This window comes from Chlorocebus sabaeus, chromosome 12 (assembly GCF_047675955.1).
Source record: "Chlorocebus sabaeus isolate Y175 chromosome 12, mChlSab1.0.hap1, whole genome shotgun sequence".
NCBI lineage: Eukaryota > Metazoa > Chordata > Mammalia > Primates > Cercopithecidae > Chlorocebus > Chlorocebus sabaeus.
Window position 1 is genome coordinate 2,038,816 of NC_132915.1, and position 22,791 is coordinate 2,061,606.

The window sequence follows — 22,791 nt, forward strand, 5'->3', positions numbered from 1 at the left end:
ACGCCCGTCAGGAGCCCTTGTGGCAAGGGAAGTCAAACTGTGATGCAGTGTGAGCAGGGCAGCCGGCTGCCTCCCACGGGGCCGGTTCCCAAGGCAACACCAGCTTCCCACTGAGGGCCTGTGCCATCCCTTTGCTCAGCTGAGTTCGCCTTACACTAGCTGGGGCTTGGCTACTTCTGACAGTTGCCTCGTGCTACTTGCCCTGCCTTTCACAGACGCCCAGGAAGGGTGTCATGACCTCATTCTGTCCTCCAGCCTCTGCTGTCCCATCTGGGCAGCTGTTTGTTGAACTGGATTCTTATCCAAGGCGTCTAGATCCTCATTCTCTGCTCCCTTGTCTTAACTTCCCAACTGATCCCTTCCTCCTGCAGGCAGCTTAACCCAGCACTGGCTATTCTGAGTCCAAGAAAAATCATTTAAAAAGTGGGACCACAGATTCAAAAGATCATCATTAAATAACAAAGTCCTTGAGCTCTTATCATAACTGTAGAGGCAATCTCAAATTTACTGCCATCTAGAATTCTACTCACAGATTGCTGAGTTACTATATTCTTAAATTTAATTTAGTATCATCATTTTCAACACAAATGCTTACAAGGTAAGCCATTCTTACAGCTATACAAACTGCTTAAACATAAAAAATAATAATATGCAATGATAAATTCTGAACAGGGAACCTACATGTTACAATTAGCTCCACCAAAGTAATCCATTAAACATTAGAGGAAAGCAAATTTGTAAGCTATGTGCCAAAAGTTTGCTTGTGTCATTGATTTTATACACAAAATGCTTGGCATTTATTTTACACACAGAAAGATGTTAGAAATGGTGGTTAATTTCCCAGGCTAGCCCTCAAAAGTACACTTAACCCATAGAAGAGATGAATACCATGTATCTTCAGAAAACCTAACTGCTGTGGCAGGAAGATGTAACCAAAGTTCAAAGACAAATACCATTATGTTCTCACTCACATGGAGGAGCTAAGTAAGTTGATTTTATGGAGGCCAAGAGTAAAATAAGAATTACCAGAGGCTGGGAAGGGCGTTGTGTGGTCAGGGGGAGTGAAGAGAGGTTGGTTCGTTGGTACAAATGTACGGTTAGAAGAAACAAGTTCTAGTGTTAGCGCAGCAGTGAGACTATAGTTTACAATAACTTACTGTGTATTTTGAAACAGGAAGATTTAAAATGCTCTCAACACAAAGAAATGACAAATGTTTGAGGTGATGGATACCACAACTGCCCTAATTTTGCTGTCACACATTATATGCATTTATCAAACTATCACATGTACCCCATAAATATGTACAATTATGTATCAATAAAAAAGTTTAAAATTGTATGTAAACATAAAACATATACATACACAACACCCATCTGTACATATACACACACGTACACATGTCCTATTTCTATAAATATAAAAGCTTCTTTTTAAAAGATTTTTCTACATTTCTCAAGAGTACAAATATGGATTTTGTGTATGACATTTTTACAACAAAATTAACAAAACAAAATTTCCAACTTTTCTTTCCAAAAGGATCTTTTTTATTATGAATTTGTTTTGAAAAGCACTTAAAAATGTCCTCTTAAAATTTCACCTTTACTTTGAAATGACAGGTTAAGTATCATTACCCCACAATCTGGCTAGGTCACAGCCACTGGCTTAAACAGGGCAGCAAACTTATTTTTAAAACAATATAGTACGTTTACCTTTTTGTGAATAAGCAAACAAAAGCTCAAGTCATCTTTCATATTTTTCAGCTCTTACAGTGGTGCAGAAGATTTTTAGCTTCACTCTAATTTGTCACCTAGGAGTCTACCATTCAGATAGTTGAATGGGAAAGTCATTTACCGGGCCACGTGAAGAGCAGTACTTCGAAATACAATAAAGACAAGAGTTCTCAACTCGCTCTTCTCACTTCTTGTAACACACACGTGACGCCTGACCGTCTGTCAAAAGGACTGACTGTGGGCACGTCAATTCATGTTTTACACATCTGTGAAACCTCACCTCTTCTGTTTTTAAGATAAAAAATAAATATAACACTTTATTTCCATGCCATAAAGGATTATCTCACACTCTCTGCCCATCCCACATTAGGTCTTTCTGTATACACAAGCATGACGGAAACACGGTTCCTTTCAGAAGCCCTGAATTTAAAAAGGACTGATAAAAATAAACAGTCAGTCTATTTGGAATATTTCCTTCCTAAAGATTCCTCCTCCAGATTTTTTTGGTTTTGTTTTAACATTACCATGCCAAGTCAAACACTCTCCAAAATTCCCGACAACTCCAGAAAACGTTATCAAGGATGCGGATCAATCTATAGGGAACTATCACTCATCTCTACAAATCTTTAACCAGAGGATTTAATACATTTTAACCAGATCAAAGCTTCACTTGCTTTGATGTTTTATCTTTTGAGGTGTCCATATTTTATCTTGACACTGCTTTTCTACTATGAATATATTTCCTTTTCTTGGAAGTTTTTCTCCTGCTTCCCTGCCTATCAACATTACAGTTCCCAATTCCTATTTTAGCAGCCAGCTATGGCTGCAAAGTCTTCTGTCACAGCCAAGAGCTATAATCCTCCTGCCAAGCTAGCTCCTCACTGGGTAGAGTAATAAATGCGAGTGAAGATCCAAATTTGCTTACCTGGCACTTCCCTAACCAATCAAATCAATACTAACCTGAAGGTGTGAAATTCTGGAAGGATTTCTAAACCTAAAGATATGTTAACTATAGAAAAATAAGCTTCTGTGGGCCAAAATACAACCATAAACAAAGTCAAGGGCCAACATAAAACTGGAAACAAATACACCAAAAAAATTTCAGTAAGTACGTCAAGGGGTTGTTGTTTGTTCACTAGTAGTTTAAAAACAACAGCAACAAGACTTAAAAAGAGTGCGTTCTTATTTATAAACATAAACTTATCACATGTTCTGTTTCTGTTTTTAAGACAACCCTGACTGAGTTCCCACCACGCCCACAGCCACCTTCAGAGAGGTTCTTCACACTGCAGTCCCTGTGCCTGGCTCCTCATGACGCTACCATCTCAGGGACATCTCATCTGACCAGAGACAGTGACTGACCCAGAAGTAGCCTGGCCTGGCCCCTCTGCTTTGGAGTTCCGCTCAGGAGCACTTAGATGGAACTTCAGCCATCCAGACTTTGTCTAGAGCAGTGTAAAGGCAAAGATACACAAAGAAGGGAGGGAACTTTTTCTGTCACAACAAGGACCCTTCTCTAGGGTTCCCTTTAATATTTTATGAATCTCAAGAATTCTGGCTGAATCCCTTTTTCTATATAGCTGTCATGATTTATTTTAATCTATAAGGCTCCTCTCCCCACTGACTGGCCAAGTAATAAGATCAAATGTCCCAGTTAAAACACCCACCTCTCCATACTCTCTTTCTTTCTTGGGGTGACACATAGACTTTCTTTCTCTTTCTTTCTTTCTTTTTCTTTTTTTTTTTGAGATGGGGTCTCATTCTGTTGCCCAGGCTGGAGCGCAGTGGTGCGATCTCAGCTCAATGCAACCTCTGCCGCCCACGTTCAAGCAATTCTCCTGCCTCATCCTCCCGAGTCGCTGGGATTACAGGCGCCACCACCACACCTGCCCAACTACTAACTTTCTTTTTTTTCCAGGCTTTTGCTGCAAGCACAAGAAACACCAAGAGAGGCTGGGAGAAAGGAAAACACCAATACATCTGGGTAAGCTTATGAAACCAAATTTTAATAGACAGAATCTATAACCTACGTTTCATACTTTCAGGGATGATAATAAATTTTGAAGTTTTCTCAGAAACTTTTTGTTTTTTTTTTTTTTTTGGAGACAAAGTCTCACTCACTGTCACCCAGGCTGGAGTGCAGTGGCACAATCTCAGCTCAGGGCAATTTCCAACTCCCGGATTCAAGGGATTCTCCTGCCTCAGCCTCCTGAGCAGCTGGGACTACAGGCGTGCACCACCACACCCAGCTAATTTTTGTATTTTTAGTAGAGACAAGATTTCACCGTGTTGGGCAGGCTGATCTCGTACCCTGACCTCAAGTGATCTGCCTGCCTCGACCTCCCAATCAGAAGCATTTAATTCAACTACTTTTGTGAGCATAAATAGGAACACAAAACAAAGACCTTAATCACTGCTGTTAATGATATGCCTTAAACATAAAAAGGAAAATTATTAAATCTTGAGGTACAATTTCAACTAGTATCACCAACTTTTGGACTAGTCTTTGTAAATTCCAGATTAGCAAACTGTACTCCAGAAAATAATTTTAAAAGGGTCCGGTAAGGCATGCCAGAGATAAGGAGCAAGCTAGAAGTGGGGAAGAAAGAACTTAAAGAGCTCCAAAAGCAACCCTTTTTTTCAAGTCTAGGAGAGAGTAACTATTCCACTGATGGTGGGGTGGGGGCGGAAGAAATATCCGCTGGCCACTCCCCACTGAACAGAGCGACCAGCTTTCTTACCACCAAACACAAGGGGGTACCACTCTGGAGGAGCTCTTAGCTGGCTCTGGAAAAATGGCAGCTTTCAGGCCCCTGCAGATGAATCCACTGGGTGCCAAACAAAATATGACTCTTCAGAAAACAAATAGTTTCCATCATAGTTACAAATAAATGAAATTCACAACTCTTATGTAAATACTGCTATTCCAAGCACGTTTCCAATGATCCAAATGGAGCACTTGATGGCGTGTGTATGTAATCTGTGCGGTATATAACCCATCTTCCGACAACACTGACATCCCGTGGCCTCCTGCTAGATGTTTTGATGAGAAAGGAGATGACCTTAATTAGGGGAAAAATGCCTAGATTCAAATTTTATAAAGCACTCAAGTGATGTGCTTTAATTTTCTTAAAAATGTTTAGAAAATTAATAGTGGGGTCCTGACCCCAGTAAGATGATTTTACAGCTCACTAAATGGATCACGAGTGAACAGAAATGCTTTGGAGCACGATTTTCCAAACTTAAGTGCCATAAAACATAAACCTTTGCCAAAGTAGTTGGTCACCTTTTTAAAAAATATAGACTTTTTTCCCCGAGCAGTTTTAGGTTCACAGCAAAACTAAGTGGAAGGTACAGGAGATCTCTCATCTACCCGCTCCTTCCACATCAGCACAGTTTCCTCCAGTTGGTCAATTTTTTAAAAGCAATACATGTTCTTGCTGGAGAGAAATCAAGACATTATCTTGATTTCAAAATTCCGACTGCAAATGTAAAGAACCACTGTTGTGTGTGTTTTTATGGATACATTAGGAAAACAAACACTTACCATGTAGCATCCAACCAGGAAGGCAGCATTTGCTTGTTTTCTCTGATCTGAGCCAGTAAAATGAACAATTTTCTTCCTTAACATTGTAATGGACTGCATAAAAATAAACAGCTGTTAGCATTTTCTTTTTAATTTCAAGTCTTCCACCATTTCATTTTGTGATGAAGATTAATTCCAAATCCCACAATGTATAACCATTTGCATTATTAGTAAGACCTTTGAAAAGATTAAGATTGATACCCACAGATACCATATACCTTCCCATAAAAAGGCACATTCTGGGATGAGAATAGACATACAGTTAGAGAAGAGGAGAGGAGACATGAATGGACATATGCTTAAAGCACGGGCTGCCTCTGAAAGAACAAAGCAAGAGTGGTAGAAAAGACCACCTTTCCTTCTGTTTGGTTTTTAAAGAAATCTGCCCCCAAAGCCTTTAAGTTAAAATAAAAAGGTATACAGAATTGGCTAGTGTTATAAGCCACGGCAGTGAATAACCAGGGGAGGCGTGTGCAGAGACAGGAACTGGAAGACAGCATGGAGGGCTGCTGTGAGGCGCCGCCAGTGCACTGCTCCTGATCTGGTGATCAAGATCACCTATGTATATTCCATTTGTGAAAGTTTACCGATCTCTACATCCATGATGTGTACATATTTCTATTTATATGTTAAAAATTTTTCTGGCAGGTGCGGTGGCTCACACCTGTAATCCCAGTACTTGGGGAGGCTGAGGCGGACGGATCACGAGGTCAGGAGTTCGAGACTAGCCTGACCAACATAGTGACACTCCATCTCTACTAAAAATACAAATATTAGCTGGGCATGGTGGCATGGTGGCGCAGCACGCGCCTGCAATCCCAGCTACTCAGGAGGCTGAGGCAGGAGAATCCTTTGAACCAGGGAGGTGGAAGTTACAGTGAGCCCAGATGATCCATTGCACTCCAGCCTGGGCAACAAGAGCGAAACTCTGTCTCAGGAAAGAAAAAAAAAAAAAAGAAAAGGAAGAAGAAAAAAAGGACTGAAACATTTTTGGTTGACCCAAAGACTAAAAGTCCACAGATGGTTGAGTACAGGAAAAAAATTTTTTTTCCAAAATTAAAGCAAAGGAACAAATGCTGGGGGAAGAGAGAATTATTTTTAGCTTCCTAGCCCTGCATGAAACAAAAGATCTGCCACTGGCAACTGGAAAAAGGAGGGAGAACTCAAATGCACAAGGCCATAAATAGTTATACTCCTATTTAAGAAAGGCAAAAAAGAAAGTCTCCAGCTTTGTAGCAATATGTAGTGAATAGAGCTTTGATGGTCAAGGAAAAACATCTGCCTTACCCATAAATTTTTAATTAAAGCATGTTAAAATTCTAATTAAAAATAAATTTTATTTCCTGTCTGTATTCAACTAAAGTTTTTTTTAAGTGCCTGTCCCAAAAAGCAGTATTTTCTAGTTGAGAATTTACAGTGACTGATTTGGAACTGCTAGTAAGCAGTACATACATAACTTCCTACCGTGCATGGCCAACAATTCAGTGTTTTACATACATGAATGCGGTCTAAGTTCAAACCAATACAAATATAATTCTGTAACTCTCAGTAATACAGCCTTAATGATGTACTGTTTGCCCTAGATTCTCATGCCCCTTAATTGTATGTATGAAGGATTATGTAGTACAATACCATGGGAGTTTCAAAATAGGAGAGAAAGTAAGATGAGTTCATCTTTCTTGTTAGTTTGCTATCACTCCCCATCAAAATGAAGGCAGAAAGAACAATGGCCAGAGCAAGGGAAGAGTTTCTCTTGTTAGGTTTCAGTTCTATTAGGTCAGACAATACGAGGTTCACTTAATTAACTGATTCCCACTTTGGCTTTTCAAGTATTTGGGCATCACTAACTCAAACTAGAACCAAATGACTCAAACTTAAACTGTCCATTCAAAATTCTAGAAAACAAATATATACACTATGATTTTACAAAACAAAAAATCACATGTGCATGTCCCAAACATCACTGCAGTGAAAAACATAGCATTTCCTTTTTAAAAAGAGATGTTTTCCTAACTTTCGTCCCCCATATCAAGCTAACAATGATTACTTAAGTCAAATCTTAAATAAAGACTTTACCTTTAATTTCTTATTTATCTTGCAACAATATCTGTAAACCATTGCCAGATTGAGTGGTCCAAAATCTGCGTAGAAGCTTTAAAAATGAAAAATAAAAATGTGATGTACATTCTAGATGCTCTGAATATAAATACCTTTTTTGGGTCTATAAGATCAAATTAAGATGAGCAAACATATACCAAATAGTTATGGGCCAATACAACTTAAAGGTATTGTTTTACTAGTGGAAGACTATTCTGGTAAATAATGCCTATTTAAAAATACCACAAGTGCTACAATGCCTATAGGTAACCTCAATGAACATGAACATACCTTCTAAATTTAAAAAGCTGTTTTTCCACACATATTTCCAAGGGCAAAACCACAATATCTTACTTAGTACACATTTATATCTCATTGTAGTGTAAATATTAGATTAGCAAATCTAAAAGTTTAAATTTAGGGAGGTTTTTTTTTTTCCTCTAAAGGTTTATGTTATTACTACAGGTGAAAAACAAGCATCCTGTAATTAGCAACCAACAGATTTATAATTTTCCCAGGCTGTCCCATTTATAACCATACCTTTAGATTCTTCAAAAAAAAAAAGTTACAATCTTTGAAAGAGCAATACTTACTTCTCATATTCAAGTTCATTATCTATGCTGAAATAATGTACATTTGATGCACTCTTTGGTCTGCTGTAGAGAATGGCAAAACAAAGGCGATCTGAAATGGAAAAATTGCAATGTTCCTTCCTGCAGGTTACAAAAAACGTTTCATATATCATGACACAACTCTTTTCAGATGAAGTCAATTTTTCATTTTTTTTCATGCACGTTTCAGATGGTAGGAGTGGTAATGGGTAATTACAAAATATTCTGGCTGTTTGGGTGGGTAATAATCAATGAGCACATTTTTAAAAGAGAAACTGCCTTTAACCGTAAGTTTCAAAAGTGGTGATTTTTCATGTAGTGACGTGATTTCTAAACAAACCTATTTTTGTAAAAGTTTAGCTCCCCTGGATTAAGACATTTCAGCAAATTGCAGCATGCATGTGATGGCTAGCATCATCCTTGTAAGTTTCTAGATGAATTTCACTACGTTTTTCAAGACATCCTAAAAAGTCATTTCAGTAAGAAACTATTTTTTTTTTCTTAAAGAGAAAGAATGCTTTCAAAATTGCTTCAAAATTATCACTTACAGCTATAGAACAAACCATATGTTTCCCCAACTGTTCTCAGGGATCACTTCTTTCTAACTTGGAATCACTACTTCGGTATTTTTACAATTAGACAAATTACCATTAAAACAGAAGCAATGAGAGGTTTCTGCATGATGGGTCTGAGATGAACTTGTGTTGCATAAAAGCAGTTAGGCTGCTGTGAGGTTAGCAAGAATGGTAATAAGTAGTAAGGCTCAGGAGGCTCCACCCTTATTCCTTGCCTAAAAATCCTCGGGTGAAATAAAGTCATCCACAACATCTAATAGTAATACTAGTGGTGCTAAGAAAATACACTCACAACGTGGCAAAATCAAGTACAGCCTTTAAAACATATATACTTTCAGCAGAGCCAGCTGGCACCCTTTCCCCAAATGGTAAACTTTTTTTTTTTTTTTGATCTGCAATTCAACTCATGCAACTGCTACGTTTATTTCCTTGTAAACTCCTCAGCTAAAATTTCTTGCAACCACAAACACTCAAACGGGTGACAGGGCTTAATCCTTTCCAACCACAAGGACCTTTGATCCCTGTGACAGAGCCCAAGGATCTCGCTCCCGCGGGTGGGGAGGTGCAGCTCACCTACTAGGCTCAGATGCAGGCACGCAAGGGTCACAGCCGCCCATGAGCGCTGAAGCCCAGAGCCTGAGGACAAGTGCCGAGGCCACCCACGCGCAGGAGACAGAGGCGGCCGGGGCCCAGACTAGGGGCACCTCCCGGCCAGCGCCGCCCGCCCCGTCCCAGCGCGGGTGCCGGCGTCCCCGGGAAGCCCCCGCCCTCCCGGCTCACCTTTGATCACCTCGGCCACCAGAGCGGCCCCCGCGCCCTCCCGGCTCATGACTCCAAAGCATCTGGAAGGCGGGGCAGAGGCAAGGACGGCCAGCCGCCGAGAGGGGAGGCGCCGCGACCACACCCCCGAAGTTTAAAAAACAAAGTTTAAAGGGCCGCGCCGGGCAGCGGGCGCAGCGACACCCCTCGGCGGCCGTTGGGCCGGACACGACAGCGCAACCCCGGAAGTCCCCAACTCCTGGAAACAGCCCGGTGGGCGACGAGGGCGCGGGGAGGGACAGCACCCCGCCCCACCTCCTACTTTCTTCCCCCGTCCCCCGCCCCGCCGCTTCGCCGCCCGCCTTCCCTCCCCAGCGGGGAACGCAGGGCGGCCTGTGCCTGCCAGGGCTCGAGTCCCAAACACCCCGCAGAGGGGACGTGGGTCAGACGCCAGCGGGCCTGCGGGGGAAGCGTCTGGCAAAGCTCCTTAGCGATTAAAGGACTTCGTTCAAAAGGGCTCGGTCCCAGACCAGGGACAGACCCGAGGGTGACGCCGGCCGGGGCGGGGCCTCCTGGCTCCTCCCACGCCGCAGTCCTGCCGCCAGGAGGTGCTGCAGCCGAGCCAGGCCCGGGCCCCTGCAGTGCGCCCTCCCGGAGCAGGGCCCAGCGCACCCTCGCTCCGCCAAGACCCGCCAAGTGACCCAGCAGGCCGGGTCTGATGGAAAACCGGCATCTTCAAAATCGTGCAAGATTTCCTGAGATCAGCTGCCTCAGAGAAAACGCTCTTCTTTTAATTGTGCAAGATTTAAAGGCAACCCTCTGGTCATGCGTTCCTTTAAAGGGACGGTTTGGGATGGTTAAAAAACAGAAATGTTGACACCCGTTTTAAACAACCATTTAAAATGATTGTAGAGATAGAGAGTAGAAGGATGGTTATCGGAGGCTGGGAAAGGTAGTGTGGGGGTAATGGGCACAAAAAAACAACAGTACAAATGAGTAAGACCTAGCATTTCACAGCACAACAGGGTGTGGGTGACTATAGTCCACAATAGCTTAATTGTACATTTTAAAATAACTAAGAGTACAATTGGAGTGTCTGTAACACAAAAGATAAATGCTTGAGGGGATGGATACCCCATTCTCCATGATGCGATTATTGTGCATTGCCTGCCTGTATCAAAACATCTCATGCACCCCATAAATATATACACCTACTTGTACCCACAAAAATTAAACATTAAATAAAATATATTCTAAACCTGTGTTTGTATTTTAATCTCAAGTGAAAAAAATTGAAATCCAGCATAAGCATGATCCCAGTTGTTACAGATACCAAGGTGCTGGGACTGGGGTTCATTTTCATTCCCTCCTGTGTTTTCCCAAGTTTTCTATAGAAAAGTGTTACTTTATACATACTTTTGCCTCAAAAGTAAACCTGCATACCTCCTAATCTTATTCTACAATTCCAGATGGATCAAAGACTTCTTAAAATATATTTTAAAAACCACGAATTCTTTTTTATACTGTCCAACTGGGGAAGACCTTGCTAAATGATACAAAATCTAAAAGCCATAAACACATTTTTAAGCAGTTTTCACAGCAAAAGACACATAAACGAAATCAAGAGATAAACTGGAAAAATATTTTAAATTCATCTCGAGAAGATACCTAACTTCAGTTTTATGTTATCACAAAAGAAACGCAAAGTTCCACTATGAGGTACTATTTTTTCCTCAGACTGGCAAAAAAAAGAGAGTTGGGTAAGGTGCTGCGGTGTGTCGGGAGGTCGAGGGCACTCACATACATCGCCTGTGGGTAGGAATACAAACTGAGCCACCTCCATGGAACCAACAAATGGGAAGTTCGGCAGAAATGTTTAAGACTGAAAACTGAAAACTAGCCAGATGTGGCGGCTCACGCCCGTAATCACAGCATTTTGGGAGGCCAAGGCGGATGGATCATCTGAGGTTAGGCATTCGAGCCTAGCCTGGTCAACATGGTGAAACCCCGCCTCTACTAAAAATACAAAAAATTAGCCAGTCGTGGTGGTGCACGCCTGTCATCCCAGCTACTTGGGAGGCTGAGACAGGCGAACCGCTTGAACTCGGGAGGTGGAGGTTGCAGTGAGCCAAGATCACGCTTTTGCACTCCAGCCTGGACAACAAGAACGAAATTCCGTCTCAAAAGAAAAAAAAAAAAAAAAAAAAGAAAAGAAAAGAAAACTGAAAACTAAAGATAGCCAAGATGGACTGTTAAGTACTACCACCTCTATGTATGAGTTTAAATCCTACATACACATGTATACGATTATAGATGAAATCATGGGTAGCAAATCTCTGGAAGCAGCCACAAGAAACGTATCAATGCCTTGGTAAGTCAGTGTCTAGAAATAGGGAATGTTAAGAGAGATTTATGCCTTTTTACAGCTTTTGCACTGTAGCATGTATTACCTATTCAAAATTACACCGCTTTTAAAAAGTCAACTTGCAGGCTAACAGTGTTTTTCCAAAGCTGACTCTTGATCAAGATAGGAAGCATCTAATGAGCACAGTACGAGGCAACCTGGAAAATATCCTTTGCGCGCATTTAAACAAGGGAACTGGTTAGTAACATGTTTTGGTTTCTACCTATCTCTTGAAATTCCAGTTTCTTTCAAAAAACCCAATTTAAACTAGAAAAGTAGCTAGATGGAAATGGAAAGAAATTTTCCCTCCCAGCCCAAACCTTAAGTTCAATTCCCTAAGGAGTATTTTATGTATTACAGGCGGGGGAAAATCATTGATTTCTGATGTGCAATTATCTCCATATAATGCCAATATTTTATCGTTAGAGTAACACACCAACAAAGTACTACAGAAACTATGGTGCTGGGTTGAGGGTCATTTATTAGGACCTGGAACCAGAAACAGGGCTCTTTTTTTTTTTTGACGGAGTCTCGCTCTGTCGCCCAGGCTGGAGTGCAGCAGTGCAATCTTGGCTCACTGCAACCTCCACCTCCCAGGCTCAAGCGATTCTCCTGCCTCAGTCTCCCAAGTAGCTGGGATTACACTCGCATGCCACCACTCCCAACTAATTTTTAGTAGAGGTGTCAAAATCCCGACCTCAAGTGATCCACCCGCTTCGGCCTCCCAAAGTGCTGGGATTATAGGCATGAGTCACTGTGCCCGGCCAAAACAGGGCTCTTTACAAAGTTTTGCTTAAAGCTTGACGATTAACTTTATAATCCTGTTAAAAATCCATGTATCCCCCCATTGATGTTTCTGTTGTCAGAAACAGAAAGCAGCAGTCATCTTTTTGCCTATACATCCCTGTCGCACCACATCATCATTCCTGCTTCTTTGACTAATATGATATGGGAGAAGGAAACAAAATCTCATGATTTAAAAATGTTAGTAAAAGTATTTAAAATCCATCCTTGGGCCTAATTTGTCTGTAGGTCGGATTTGACTTTTGGGCCTCCAGGATGACTGCCTTTCCCTTTAGCAAATATCTGTTAAATGTGAAATGAAAAACATTTTCCTGGATAACAGCTATAGGTATTTGGGGATAATTAACCATAAAACAGAGAAATATGTAGGAGTTGGTGGGAATTATAATAAAGTATGTGCTTGTTAATAGGAAAGATTTAAAGAGCCCTATGTGGACCCAGAGACACAGTGGACTTTCTCCACTTTGTATTTCCCCCTTGACCTGGGTGGACGGCCTTCACAGGTCCTGGCAGAGCCAATGGAGAAATGGACAGCTTCCCTACAGCTGGGGGAAGTCAACCTCTGCTGAGTTCACCACAGACAGGCAGAAAGGAGATTTTACACGCTAGGGAGCAGGAGAGAACAAGCTCCACCGGAACACAGACTGCCCCTCAGAGACAGGACCACAGACATTAGGCTGTCATCTGTATTAGCCGCTTGTTTTTTGAGGGAAGGAAAGAACATGGGGAGCAGAGGAAGAAAGGTTCATGAAAGTACTGATTAACAAAGCAGCAGCAACGGCATTACCCACTCAAATGACAATGATAACCAATGATGATGGAGAGTTCAGATGATGGAGAGTTCAGATGATGGAGAGTTCAGAGCCACGTATTGTATTCAGCTCATTATACCCTGTGAGGTTAGTACTACCAGGGTCAACTAGCCCTAAGGAGGTGGAGTGACTAACCTGCACAAGGTCACAAAGCTTGCTGGGAAGTGGCAGAATTGGGATTTGAACACAGGCTACTGGATCTGAAGCATAAGATTAAGTCCCAGCCTCAAAGACTTGCCCAAATATAAGTCAACAGTAACTAAAACAATAAGATTTTAGCACAGCAATGTACAATCTGGACCCAGACATATATGAACACTTATAAGAAAACTGATTATTTCAATTCAGTAACAAAGAAGGCCTTATCCAATATGGGGCAGGTGTTTACATGTATAAAAAGAAAATGAGATGCTAATATCACATATTTATAAAACACACCACAGATGAAATAATTTTGAAAAAGCTATCAGATAACTATAAAATTATAATGGATTTTTTTTCTGGGGGGGACGGAGTCTCCCTCTGTTGCCAGGCTGGAGTGCAGTGGCGCGATCTCGGCTCACTGCAACCTCCGCTTCCTGGGTTCAAGCGATTCTCCTGCCTCAGCCTCCCGACTACAGGCGCCTGCCATCGCGCCCGGCTAATTTTGTGTTTTTAGTACAGATTGGGTTTCATCATGTTGGCCAGGATGATCTCAATCTCCTGACCTCGTGATCCGCCCACCTCGGCCTCCCAAAGTGCTGGGATTACAGGTGTGAGCCACCGCGCCCAGGCTATAATGAATTATTTTATTTTTTTTTCTTCTGGTTCCCAAGTTTTATTCACGAACTCATACAAAATATTCCAGATAAATGAATTTTAATCCTCATCTTTCTCCTCTTATTTGTCCTGGCTAATTTGGAAGTAATGTAATTCATAACAATGAATAATTTTATAATTTAACACGCAGAATTTTAAAGTGTGACACAAAACAAGTCACAAAGGGAAAAACTAGGAGAGACTTGGGGGAAAACACTTATAATAAAAGTTAATTATCACAATAGATAAAATGTCTCTCCAAAGCAATATCACCATCTGTGATATTATAATTATATACCTATTGGTTTTGATCCACAGTTCCTAGCTCCCAACTCCCATAACTTTTGTTACAATATCTTGTTATATGCTGGGTGCTGTGGACCTCAGAAAGCCGGCCTTGGGAAACAGAATCTCTCTGACCGTTTCCTGCTCTCCTTTCCCCGGCCCAAGGCAGGGCTCTAATATGATTCTGAGCTGTAAGACCCTCATTCCATAAAGCATCCCGTCCCATACCCTGGAGGAAGACATGCTGCCCTGAGAGGCTGGAAGAATCTGAACAGACAGGCCTTGCTGGGTGTAGATTATACCCTTTTTGTCCAATCAAATTTCAGCACAGTTGCCCATCCTTCAATCATGGACAAGCAACGAAATCTCCACTAAAGGCCCAAAGGACAGGGTTCACAGGACTTCTGGAGAGCTGAGCCATGGAGGCTGACAGGAAGGTGAGTGAGAACTCATCCACATGCCCGGATGGTGGTGTACCCCAACTCCACGGGGTCAGAAGCTCCTGCACTTGGGACCCTTCCAGACCTCACCTGGTGCGTCTCTTCCTGTGGTTGTTTATCTGTATCCTTTAAAATAGCCTTCATAATAAACTAGTAAGCGAGTTTCCCTGATTCCTCCAGCAAATTAATTGAACCCAAAGAGGGGATCCCGGGAACCCCAACTTGAAGCCAGTCAGTCAGAAGTTGCTGAGGCCCAGACTTGTGACTTGTGGGAAGAAGGGGGTAGTTTTGGGGACTGAACCCTCAACCTGTGAGATCTGATGCTATCTCCAGGTAGATGGTGTCAAAACTGAACGGGAGGACACCCAACTGGTGTCAGCCACAGAAATCCACACATATTATAGAGGTCTTTTGTGCTGATAATTGCTGTGTTGGTGTGACAGCAGAAAAACAGTTCAAGTTTTTCCCTAACACAACCCAAGAGAAAAAAATCTGGAAAGGCTATGAACACTCAATTCAGAAAAGAAATACAAACGGTCAACAGCATATGAAAAGAAAATTAATCTTATTCAACATAGAAAGAAAAAAAAGCCTATCAACATGAACAGATTACAGAAAAAGTCACATGATTATCTCATTAAATACAGAAAAGGAAGTCATTAAAATCAACACTAATTTCCAATTAAGTCTTTGAACAATGGAGCTAAAAGAGAACTTCCTTAAGCTGATAAAGATTGTTGCAACAGCAAATATCACACTTCATACCTTAACTTTAGAAGCATCCCTATAAAATAAAAAGCAAGAAAAAATTCCCACTATCATTACCTCTATTTAACAATGTAATAACTGGAAGTGCTAGCTGACATCAAGATACAAAAAGGAAAACAGAGAAAACTGGAAAGGAAGAATCAAAACTGTCCTTATTTGCAGGCGATTGTCTATCTAAAAAATACAGACAAGAAGCTGGGTGCAGTGGTTCACGCCTGTAATCTCAGCACTTTGGGAGGCCGAGGCGGTGGATCACCTGAAGTCAGGAGTTCGAGACCAGCCCTACTAAAATGGTGAAACCCTGTCTGTACTAAAAATACAAAAAATTAGCTAGGTGTGGGTGGCCCGCACCTGTAATCCCAGCTACTTGGGAGGCTGAGGCAGGAGAATCGCTTGAACCTGGCAAGCAGAGGCTGCCATGAGCCCAGATCGTGCCACTGCACTCCAGCATGGGTGACAGAGTAAGACTCTGTCTCAAAAAAAAAAAAAACCGAACAAAACAGATGAGAATCGGCAGATAAACTACTCAAATAAATAAAATAATAAAAGTTTTGCAATGTTTCTGGATACAGAAGATTAATACACAAAAACCAATAGCTTTTCTATCTACTTGTAATAAGCAATTATGAAATGTAATAGAGAAAAAAAGATGTGCATATCCCTTATGGATAAATGGAGAAATAAAGTAGGTTTATCAACAGGAAGACTCAATATCATAAAGATGGTAATTTCCCTCAAAAGAAATGCAATTCTGATCAAAATCTCAACAGGTCTTTTCATGAAACCTGACATGCTAATACATGTAAATGACATGCTAATAAAGGAATTAAATGTAATAAATTTACATTACACGTAATAAACTACATGAAACCTGATGTACTAATACATGTAAATTGCATGAATTAAATGTAATAAATTTACATGTTACATGTAATAAATCACATGAAATATGGCATGTTAATACATATAAATTAATCCAGAAGATCACAGGGCCAAGAAGAACCAAAAACATTTTGAAAAAGAACAAGAAGGCTGGGCGCAGTGGCTCACGCCTGTAATCGCAGCACTTTGGGAGGCCGAGGTGGGCGGATCACGAGGTCAGGAGATCAAGACCATCCTGGCTAACAAAGTGAAATTCGGTCTCTACTAAAAATATAAAAACTTAGCTGGGCGTGGTGGTGGGCACTTGTAGTCGCAGCTACTTGGGAGGCTGAGGCAGGAGAATGGCGTGAACCTGGGAGCCGGAGCTTGCAGTGAGCCGAGATTGTGCCGCTGCACTCCAGGCTGGGCGACAGAGTGAGACTCCATCTCAAAACAAAAAAACAAAAAAACAAAAAAACAAGGAAGGGGCTCTTGCTCTACCATATATTAAAACTTACAAGAATTTAGGCAGTATTGGCACAGTGTACTACTGGCACAGATATAACAGGCAAAGATGAGAGCCACATATACATGGAAACATCACATGTGACATTAGGGGCATTACACATCGATGGATGAAGAATACTCAGTACATGTGAGACAACTGGTGTCCGTATTGTTGGGGGTGGGGGAGGGAAGAAATTTGATCCCTATCTCATACCATACACCACTACCCACCAAAGGCAAAAAAAATACCTCAAGTGGACTAAAAAACTAGATATTAAAAACCTAGATATAAAAGTTGTATAAGAATATATGGGAAAATAACTCAGCTTAGTGAAACAGGGATGGATTTCTTTTTTACTCAAAACAAAAAAGACCCAAACTGTAAAGTAAAAGATTGAGAAACTTGATTACATAAAGATTTAGTGTTTCAATACAAAAATTAGCTGGGAGCCGGCACCACTGCACTCCAGCCTGGGCAACAAGAGCGAAACTCTGTCTCTCACACACACACACACACACACACACACACACACACAAAGATTTAATATTTCTGTTCAACACAGGAGCCCAGAAACAAAATTTAAAAACATAACTCACAGACTAGGAGAAGAACATACAATGTATAAAACTAATAAAGTGTTAGTATTTAGAATTTACAAAGCACCATACATCAAAGAGGAAAAAGCTAACACCCCAGTCAATACCGTGAGCAGAGAGTGAAACAAGAAATGCACGGGATGAAGAAGCCTAACTATCCTTCCTGCTCCTTTTTCAGACCGACCGAACCTACAATTAGTACAGTTCTGGTTCACTCTATACCCTCTGATGAATTGAGTTTATTCGTCAGAATAAGCTGTGACAACAAATAACCCTGAAACCTTAGTGATGTGATTTATAACGGATGTTTACTTCTTGCCGGTGCTACATGTTCCCCGCAGATAAGAGGGTGGAGGAGGCACTATTCTACACAGTCACCCATGGATCCGGGGTGTCGAAGGCTCTACCCCGTTTGCAGACGCACTGTCTGGAATTTGTCCTTGTGGATGTCTGACGTGCCAGTGACTGCTTGCGCAAGTAATTCCAGTTGCCTTCGGATCTAAATGCCCACACAGATAAACCAAGCCTGGTAATTTTAATCTTTGTTTAACTCCTGTGTTTCTCAATCAGCTGGTCTGGAACTAAGGTAGAAAAAAGTAATCTTATCTACAGAAGCCCTAGATATCTCCCCCAACATTATGTTAGTCTCCATACTCATTTGCGTCTCTGAAATACTTTATAAGTTTTTTTTTTAAGGGAGGCACTAGAAGAACTATATAAGTTTTCATACTTTCCAAATCACTACACCAAGACAGAAAATGAAACTGAGAAAATGTTAGCAAGGCACCCAAGAGCAAGAAGAAATATTATGGCAAACAAAACAGAATAAGATGGTGGGAATAAGTCCAAACATACAAGCTATCATTTTACAATGCAAAACAAAATTCACCTGTTAAAAGACAAGATTTTCAAAATGAGTTTAAAAAATTCAAGCTAAGCTGGGCTCACATAATCCCAGCATTTTGGGAGACCGAGACAAGAGGATCCCCTGAATCTAGAGTTCAAGACCAACCTGGACAAGAAAGTGAGATACCATCTCTACCAAAAACAAACCAAAAAACCCCAAAAAGTTCTCAAGCTATATGTTTAATAAAGGCAATAAAAACAAAGCCTTACAGAAAAAATTGAAATGAAAGGATAGACAAAGGTATGCTATACAGTTGCTAGGAAAAAAGAAAGCAGCAATGTTAACATCAGATAAAACAGATTTCAGAGGCCAGGCTCAGTGGCTCATGCCTGTAATCCCAGCACTTCGGGAGGCCGAGGCGAGTGGATCACCTGAGGTCAGGAGTTTGAGACCAGCCTGGCCAACATGGTGAGCCCTCATCTAAATACTAAAAACACAAAAATTAGCTGGGCATGGTGGCGGGCACCTGTAATCCCAGCTACCTGGGTGGTAGAGGCAGAAGAATTGCTTGAACCCAGGAGGTGGAGGTTGCAGACAGCCGAGATATCGCCACTGCACTCCAGCCTGTGCAATAGAGCAAAAACTCCGTCTCAAAAAAAAAAAAGGAATTCACAATAAAAAGCAATTAAAAGACAAAGGTGTTTAATGTTTAAAGATATATAATCACCGGGCGTGGTGGCTCATGCCTGTAATCCCAGCACTTTGGGAAGCTGAGGTAGGTGGATCACTTGTGGTCAGGAGTTCGAGACCAGCCTGGCCAACATCACGAAACCCCTTCTCTACTAAAAATACAAAAATTAGCTGGGCATGGTGGCGAGGAGTACCTGTAATCCCAGATACTCAGGAAGCTGAGGCAGGAGAATTGCTTGAACCCGGGAGGCAGAGACTGAAGTGAGCTAAGATCAAGCCACTGCACTCCAAACAGGGCAACTCCATCTCAAAAAAAAAAAAAAAAAAGAAAAGAAAAGAAAGATATAATTTACCAAAAGATTATAACCATCACACATAATGACAGATTTTAAATCTATCAAGCAAAAACAAGTGAAAATAGGAGTAATTAGTACATCCATAATCATAGAAGACTAAACACACTTCAAAAAAATGAAATAAGGAATTAGTGGCATGACCCAGTAGATAGAACTGTTTTCAACATAGAACACATAAACTTTTCAAACAGGGTATTCAGTTGTCATGTGTTAGGTCACGAGGAAATCTCAACAAATTCTAGAAAGCAGAAACCATACACAAGGGCCATGTTCAATGACTACAATACAATAACAGAAATGTTTTGGCAGGGCACGGTGGCTCACGCTTGTAATCCCAACACTTTGGGAGGCTGAGGTGGGTGGATCACTAGAGGTCAGGAGTTCGAGACCAGCCTGGCCAACATGGTAAAACCCAGTCTCTACTAAAAATACAAAATTGGCTGGTGTGGTGGCGTGTACCTGTAATCCCAGTTTCTCAGGAGGCTGAGGCAGGAGAATTGCTTGAACCTGGGAGGTGTTAAGTTGCGGTGAGCAAAGATCGCACCACTGCACTCCAGCCTGGGTGACAGAGCGAGACTCCATCTCCAAAAAAAAAAAAAAAAAGTTTAGATGAGAAGATCATCAAAAATCTATCAATCTATCAATATGGAAACATTTAAAACCCATTTCTAAATAACCTTGCAATAATGGAGCATTCAAAGAAAATTCAACACAAATTACTTTAAGAGTAATGTCAGTAAGAATTCTTATTTAAATCTATGGAACGCAGTCAAACAAAAATCTATTTGCCTAAAAATGTCTCCCTCTATCACACCATTTACAAAAAAAGTAATTATTTCTGGATTAAAAAGTTGAACATAATAGTTCTGGCTCTCCACATCCCAGACCACAGTGGGACTGCTCGCGCTGACTGCTTCATGATTAAGTGAACAGAAGTGAGAAAGCTACTCCCAGGCCAGACCACTAATCCATGGCGCACAACCCCACAGAACGCTCCCTCTATCCTGCAGAATTTAAGATTACAGCAGCAGCACAACCGTTGTAGAAAGCTGACAGTATTTACATACAACAAATAAATAGAGCACATCTTCCGACTCAGTAATTCCAGTTCTAGATTTACATACAACAGAAATTCATACACACGTTCACCAAGAAAGGTATTTTTTAAAAGCTCCTAGAATCATTATTTATAATAGGCAAACACTGAAAACAACCAAATGACTAGAAACAATAGAATCGAATGCTGGGTGCTTCCTTATAGCGGAATATTACATGGCAATTGGCGTGCCTGAGCTACAGCCACACACATCACAAACAATGCTCACAAACATTTGTGAAAAGCTGGAAGAAAAAAAGAGTAAATACAGTATGATTCCATTCATATAGATTTCAAAACCAGACAAATCTATGGCAATACAAATCAGGGTAGTATTTATCCTTGAAGGGGGTGGTCACCAGGAAATGGCACAGAGGGTGGTTCCTGAGGTGTGATGATACTTTTGTTTCTGAGACAGGGCCTACCTCTGTCACCTGGACTGGAGGGCAGTGATGCAATCACAGTTCACTGCAACCTCTGCCTCCCAGGCTCAAGCAATGCTCCCACCTCAACCTCCCAAGTAGCTGGAACCACAAACATGTACCATCACACCTGGCTAATTTTGTATTTTTTGTAGAGGTGGGGTTTCACCATGTTGCCCAGGCTGGTCTTGAACTCCTGGGCTCAAGGGATCCTCCCACCTCAGCCTCCTGAGTAGTAGGGACTACAGGCATGCGTGCCACCACACCTGGTTAATTTTTGTCTCCCTGTATTGCCCAGACTGGTCTTGAACTCCTGGGCTCAAGCAATCCTCCTGCCTCGGCCCCTGAAAGTGCTGAGATGACAGGTGTGAGCCACCGTGCCAGGCCTATGGTGATGTCCTGTTTCTCCATCCATCTGCTACTTACTTACCCAGGACGTTCACAAGCTGTTTACAGAGCTGTGCACATTTCTGTGTGTGTATGTATCACACATTACAGATATCTACATGTATGTATTATAAAATAAATATGACTGCATTTACATTACGCTCAATGAAAAGCTACAGATGAAGTAGCCATGCTCCACCAGCCTGGTTTGCAGGAGTAATAGTTCTTACCTAACCAGTGTTGGACATGTGTCATGAGCAAAAACAATCTTTGCTTGTCACATGCCACTAAGACTTTGGGGCTGCCATCACAATATAGCCTAGCCTAACTAACTGATACACGGTTTAAAACTTAGACACAAAAAGGAAAAGTTATTAAGAAAACAGACTGTTAAATGTACAGAACACATTATAAACATATTTTTTAAGAAAACGGGGTGGGAGAAAAGTGCGATACTGGAGCCAACCTGAAAAACTCCGACAGACAAAGAAAGAACCATGTGAGCAACAAAATAAGTATATAATATTGGATTTTAATCCAAAGTGTAAAATAATATGCATGAATCCATATTGACATAAGTGATTGAGTAAATAAACGGAGAGGAGACAAATCTTCCTCATAGAACAATTTCAAATTATATATATGTAGCTACTTCTCTCTAAGAAGTGATGCTTAACCCCTCCCGCCCCTTTGAGTGTGGACTGGACTTGGGTGACTTGTTTCGAAGAATACAGTATGGAAAGGGAAAAACAGTAACTTTACAGAAGAGAAACTTAGCAAACACGATTTTAACCAAATGACTGTGACTAACCCGTGATGTCATGTGGATTTCATGTACCTCTGACGAGATGTGATAGAAGGGCACTTCACCTTCTGTGGTATTCATGCCAAAAATCCAGTCTAGTCATGAGGAAAACAAGCAGACATACCCAACTTGAGGGACATTCTACAAAATACCCGACCCGTTCTCCTGAAAACTGTCAAGATCACGAAAAACAAGGAAAGGCTGACAAACTTTTATAGACCTTAGGTGGCTAGGCAGATGACAGCTAAATGCAACGTGGATTGAAATTCAGAATAAAGGAAGGTTAATAGGAAAGCTGGTGAAATCCCAATAAAGTACAGTATACTTAATAATAACATATCAGTATTGGTTTCTTTTTTTTTGAGACGGAGTCTAACTCTGTTGCCCAGGCTGGAGTGCAGTGGCGCCATCTCGGCTCACTGCAACCTCTGCCTCCCGGGTTCCAGTGATTCTCCTGCCTCAGCCTCCCAAGTAGCTGGGATTACAGGCATGTGCCACCATGCCCAGCTAATTTTTGTATTTTTAGTAGAGACAGGGTTTCACCATGTTGGCC

At 41.3% G+C, this 22,791-nt stretch overlaps 1 protein-coding gene across 18 annotated transcripts in view; it reads right to left on the bottom strand.

The window, feature by feature from the left end:
- Nucleotides 1–22,791, bottom strand: part of CDC14B (cell division cycle 14B) — a 123,767-nt gene that overhangs the window by 63,102 nt on the left and 37,874 nt on the right. For 11 of the 18 annotated variants that reach the window (XR_005240503.2, XR_005240502.2, XR_005240501.2 and 8 more), the window contains exons 2-4: nucleotides 8,008–8,098; nucleotides 7,394–7,469; nucleotides 5,279–5,371 (exon numbers count right to left, since the gene is read on the bottom strand). Coding sequence is in view for 14 of the 18 variants with exons in the window: in XM_007969887.3 (XP_007968078.1) it covers nucleotides 5,279–5,371; nucleotides 7,394–7,469; nucleotides 8,008–8,098 (260 nt within the window). In the remaining 4 variants the exon portion in view is untranslated. Of the gene's footprint in view, nucleotides 1–5,278; nucleotides 5,372–7,393; nucleotides 7,470–8,007; nucleotides 8,128–9,380; nucleotides 9,670–19,987; nucleotides 20,095–22,791 lie in introns of those variants that run through there. The other 7 variants (XM_007969890.3, XM_037998695.2, XM_073021403.1 and 4 more) reach the window with 6 other exon arrangements.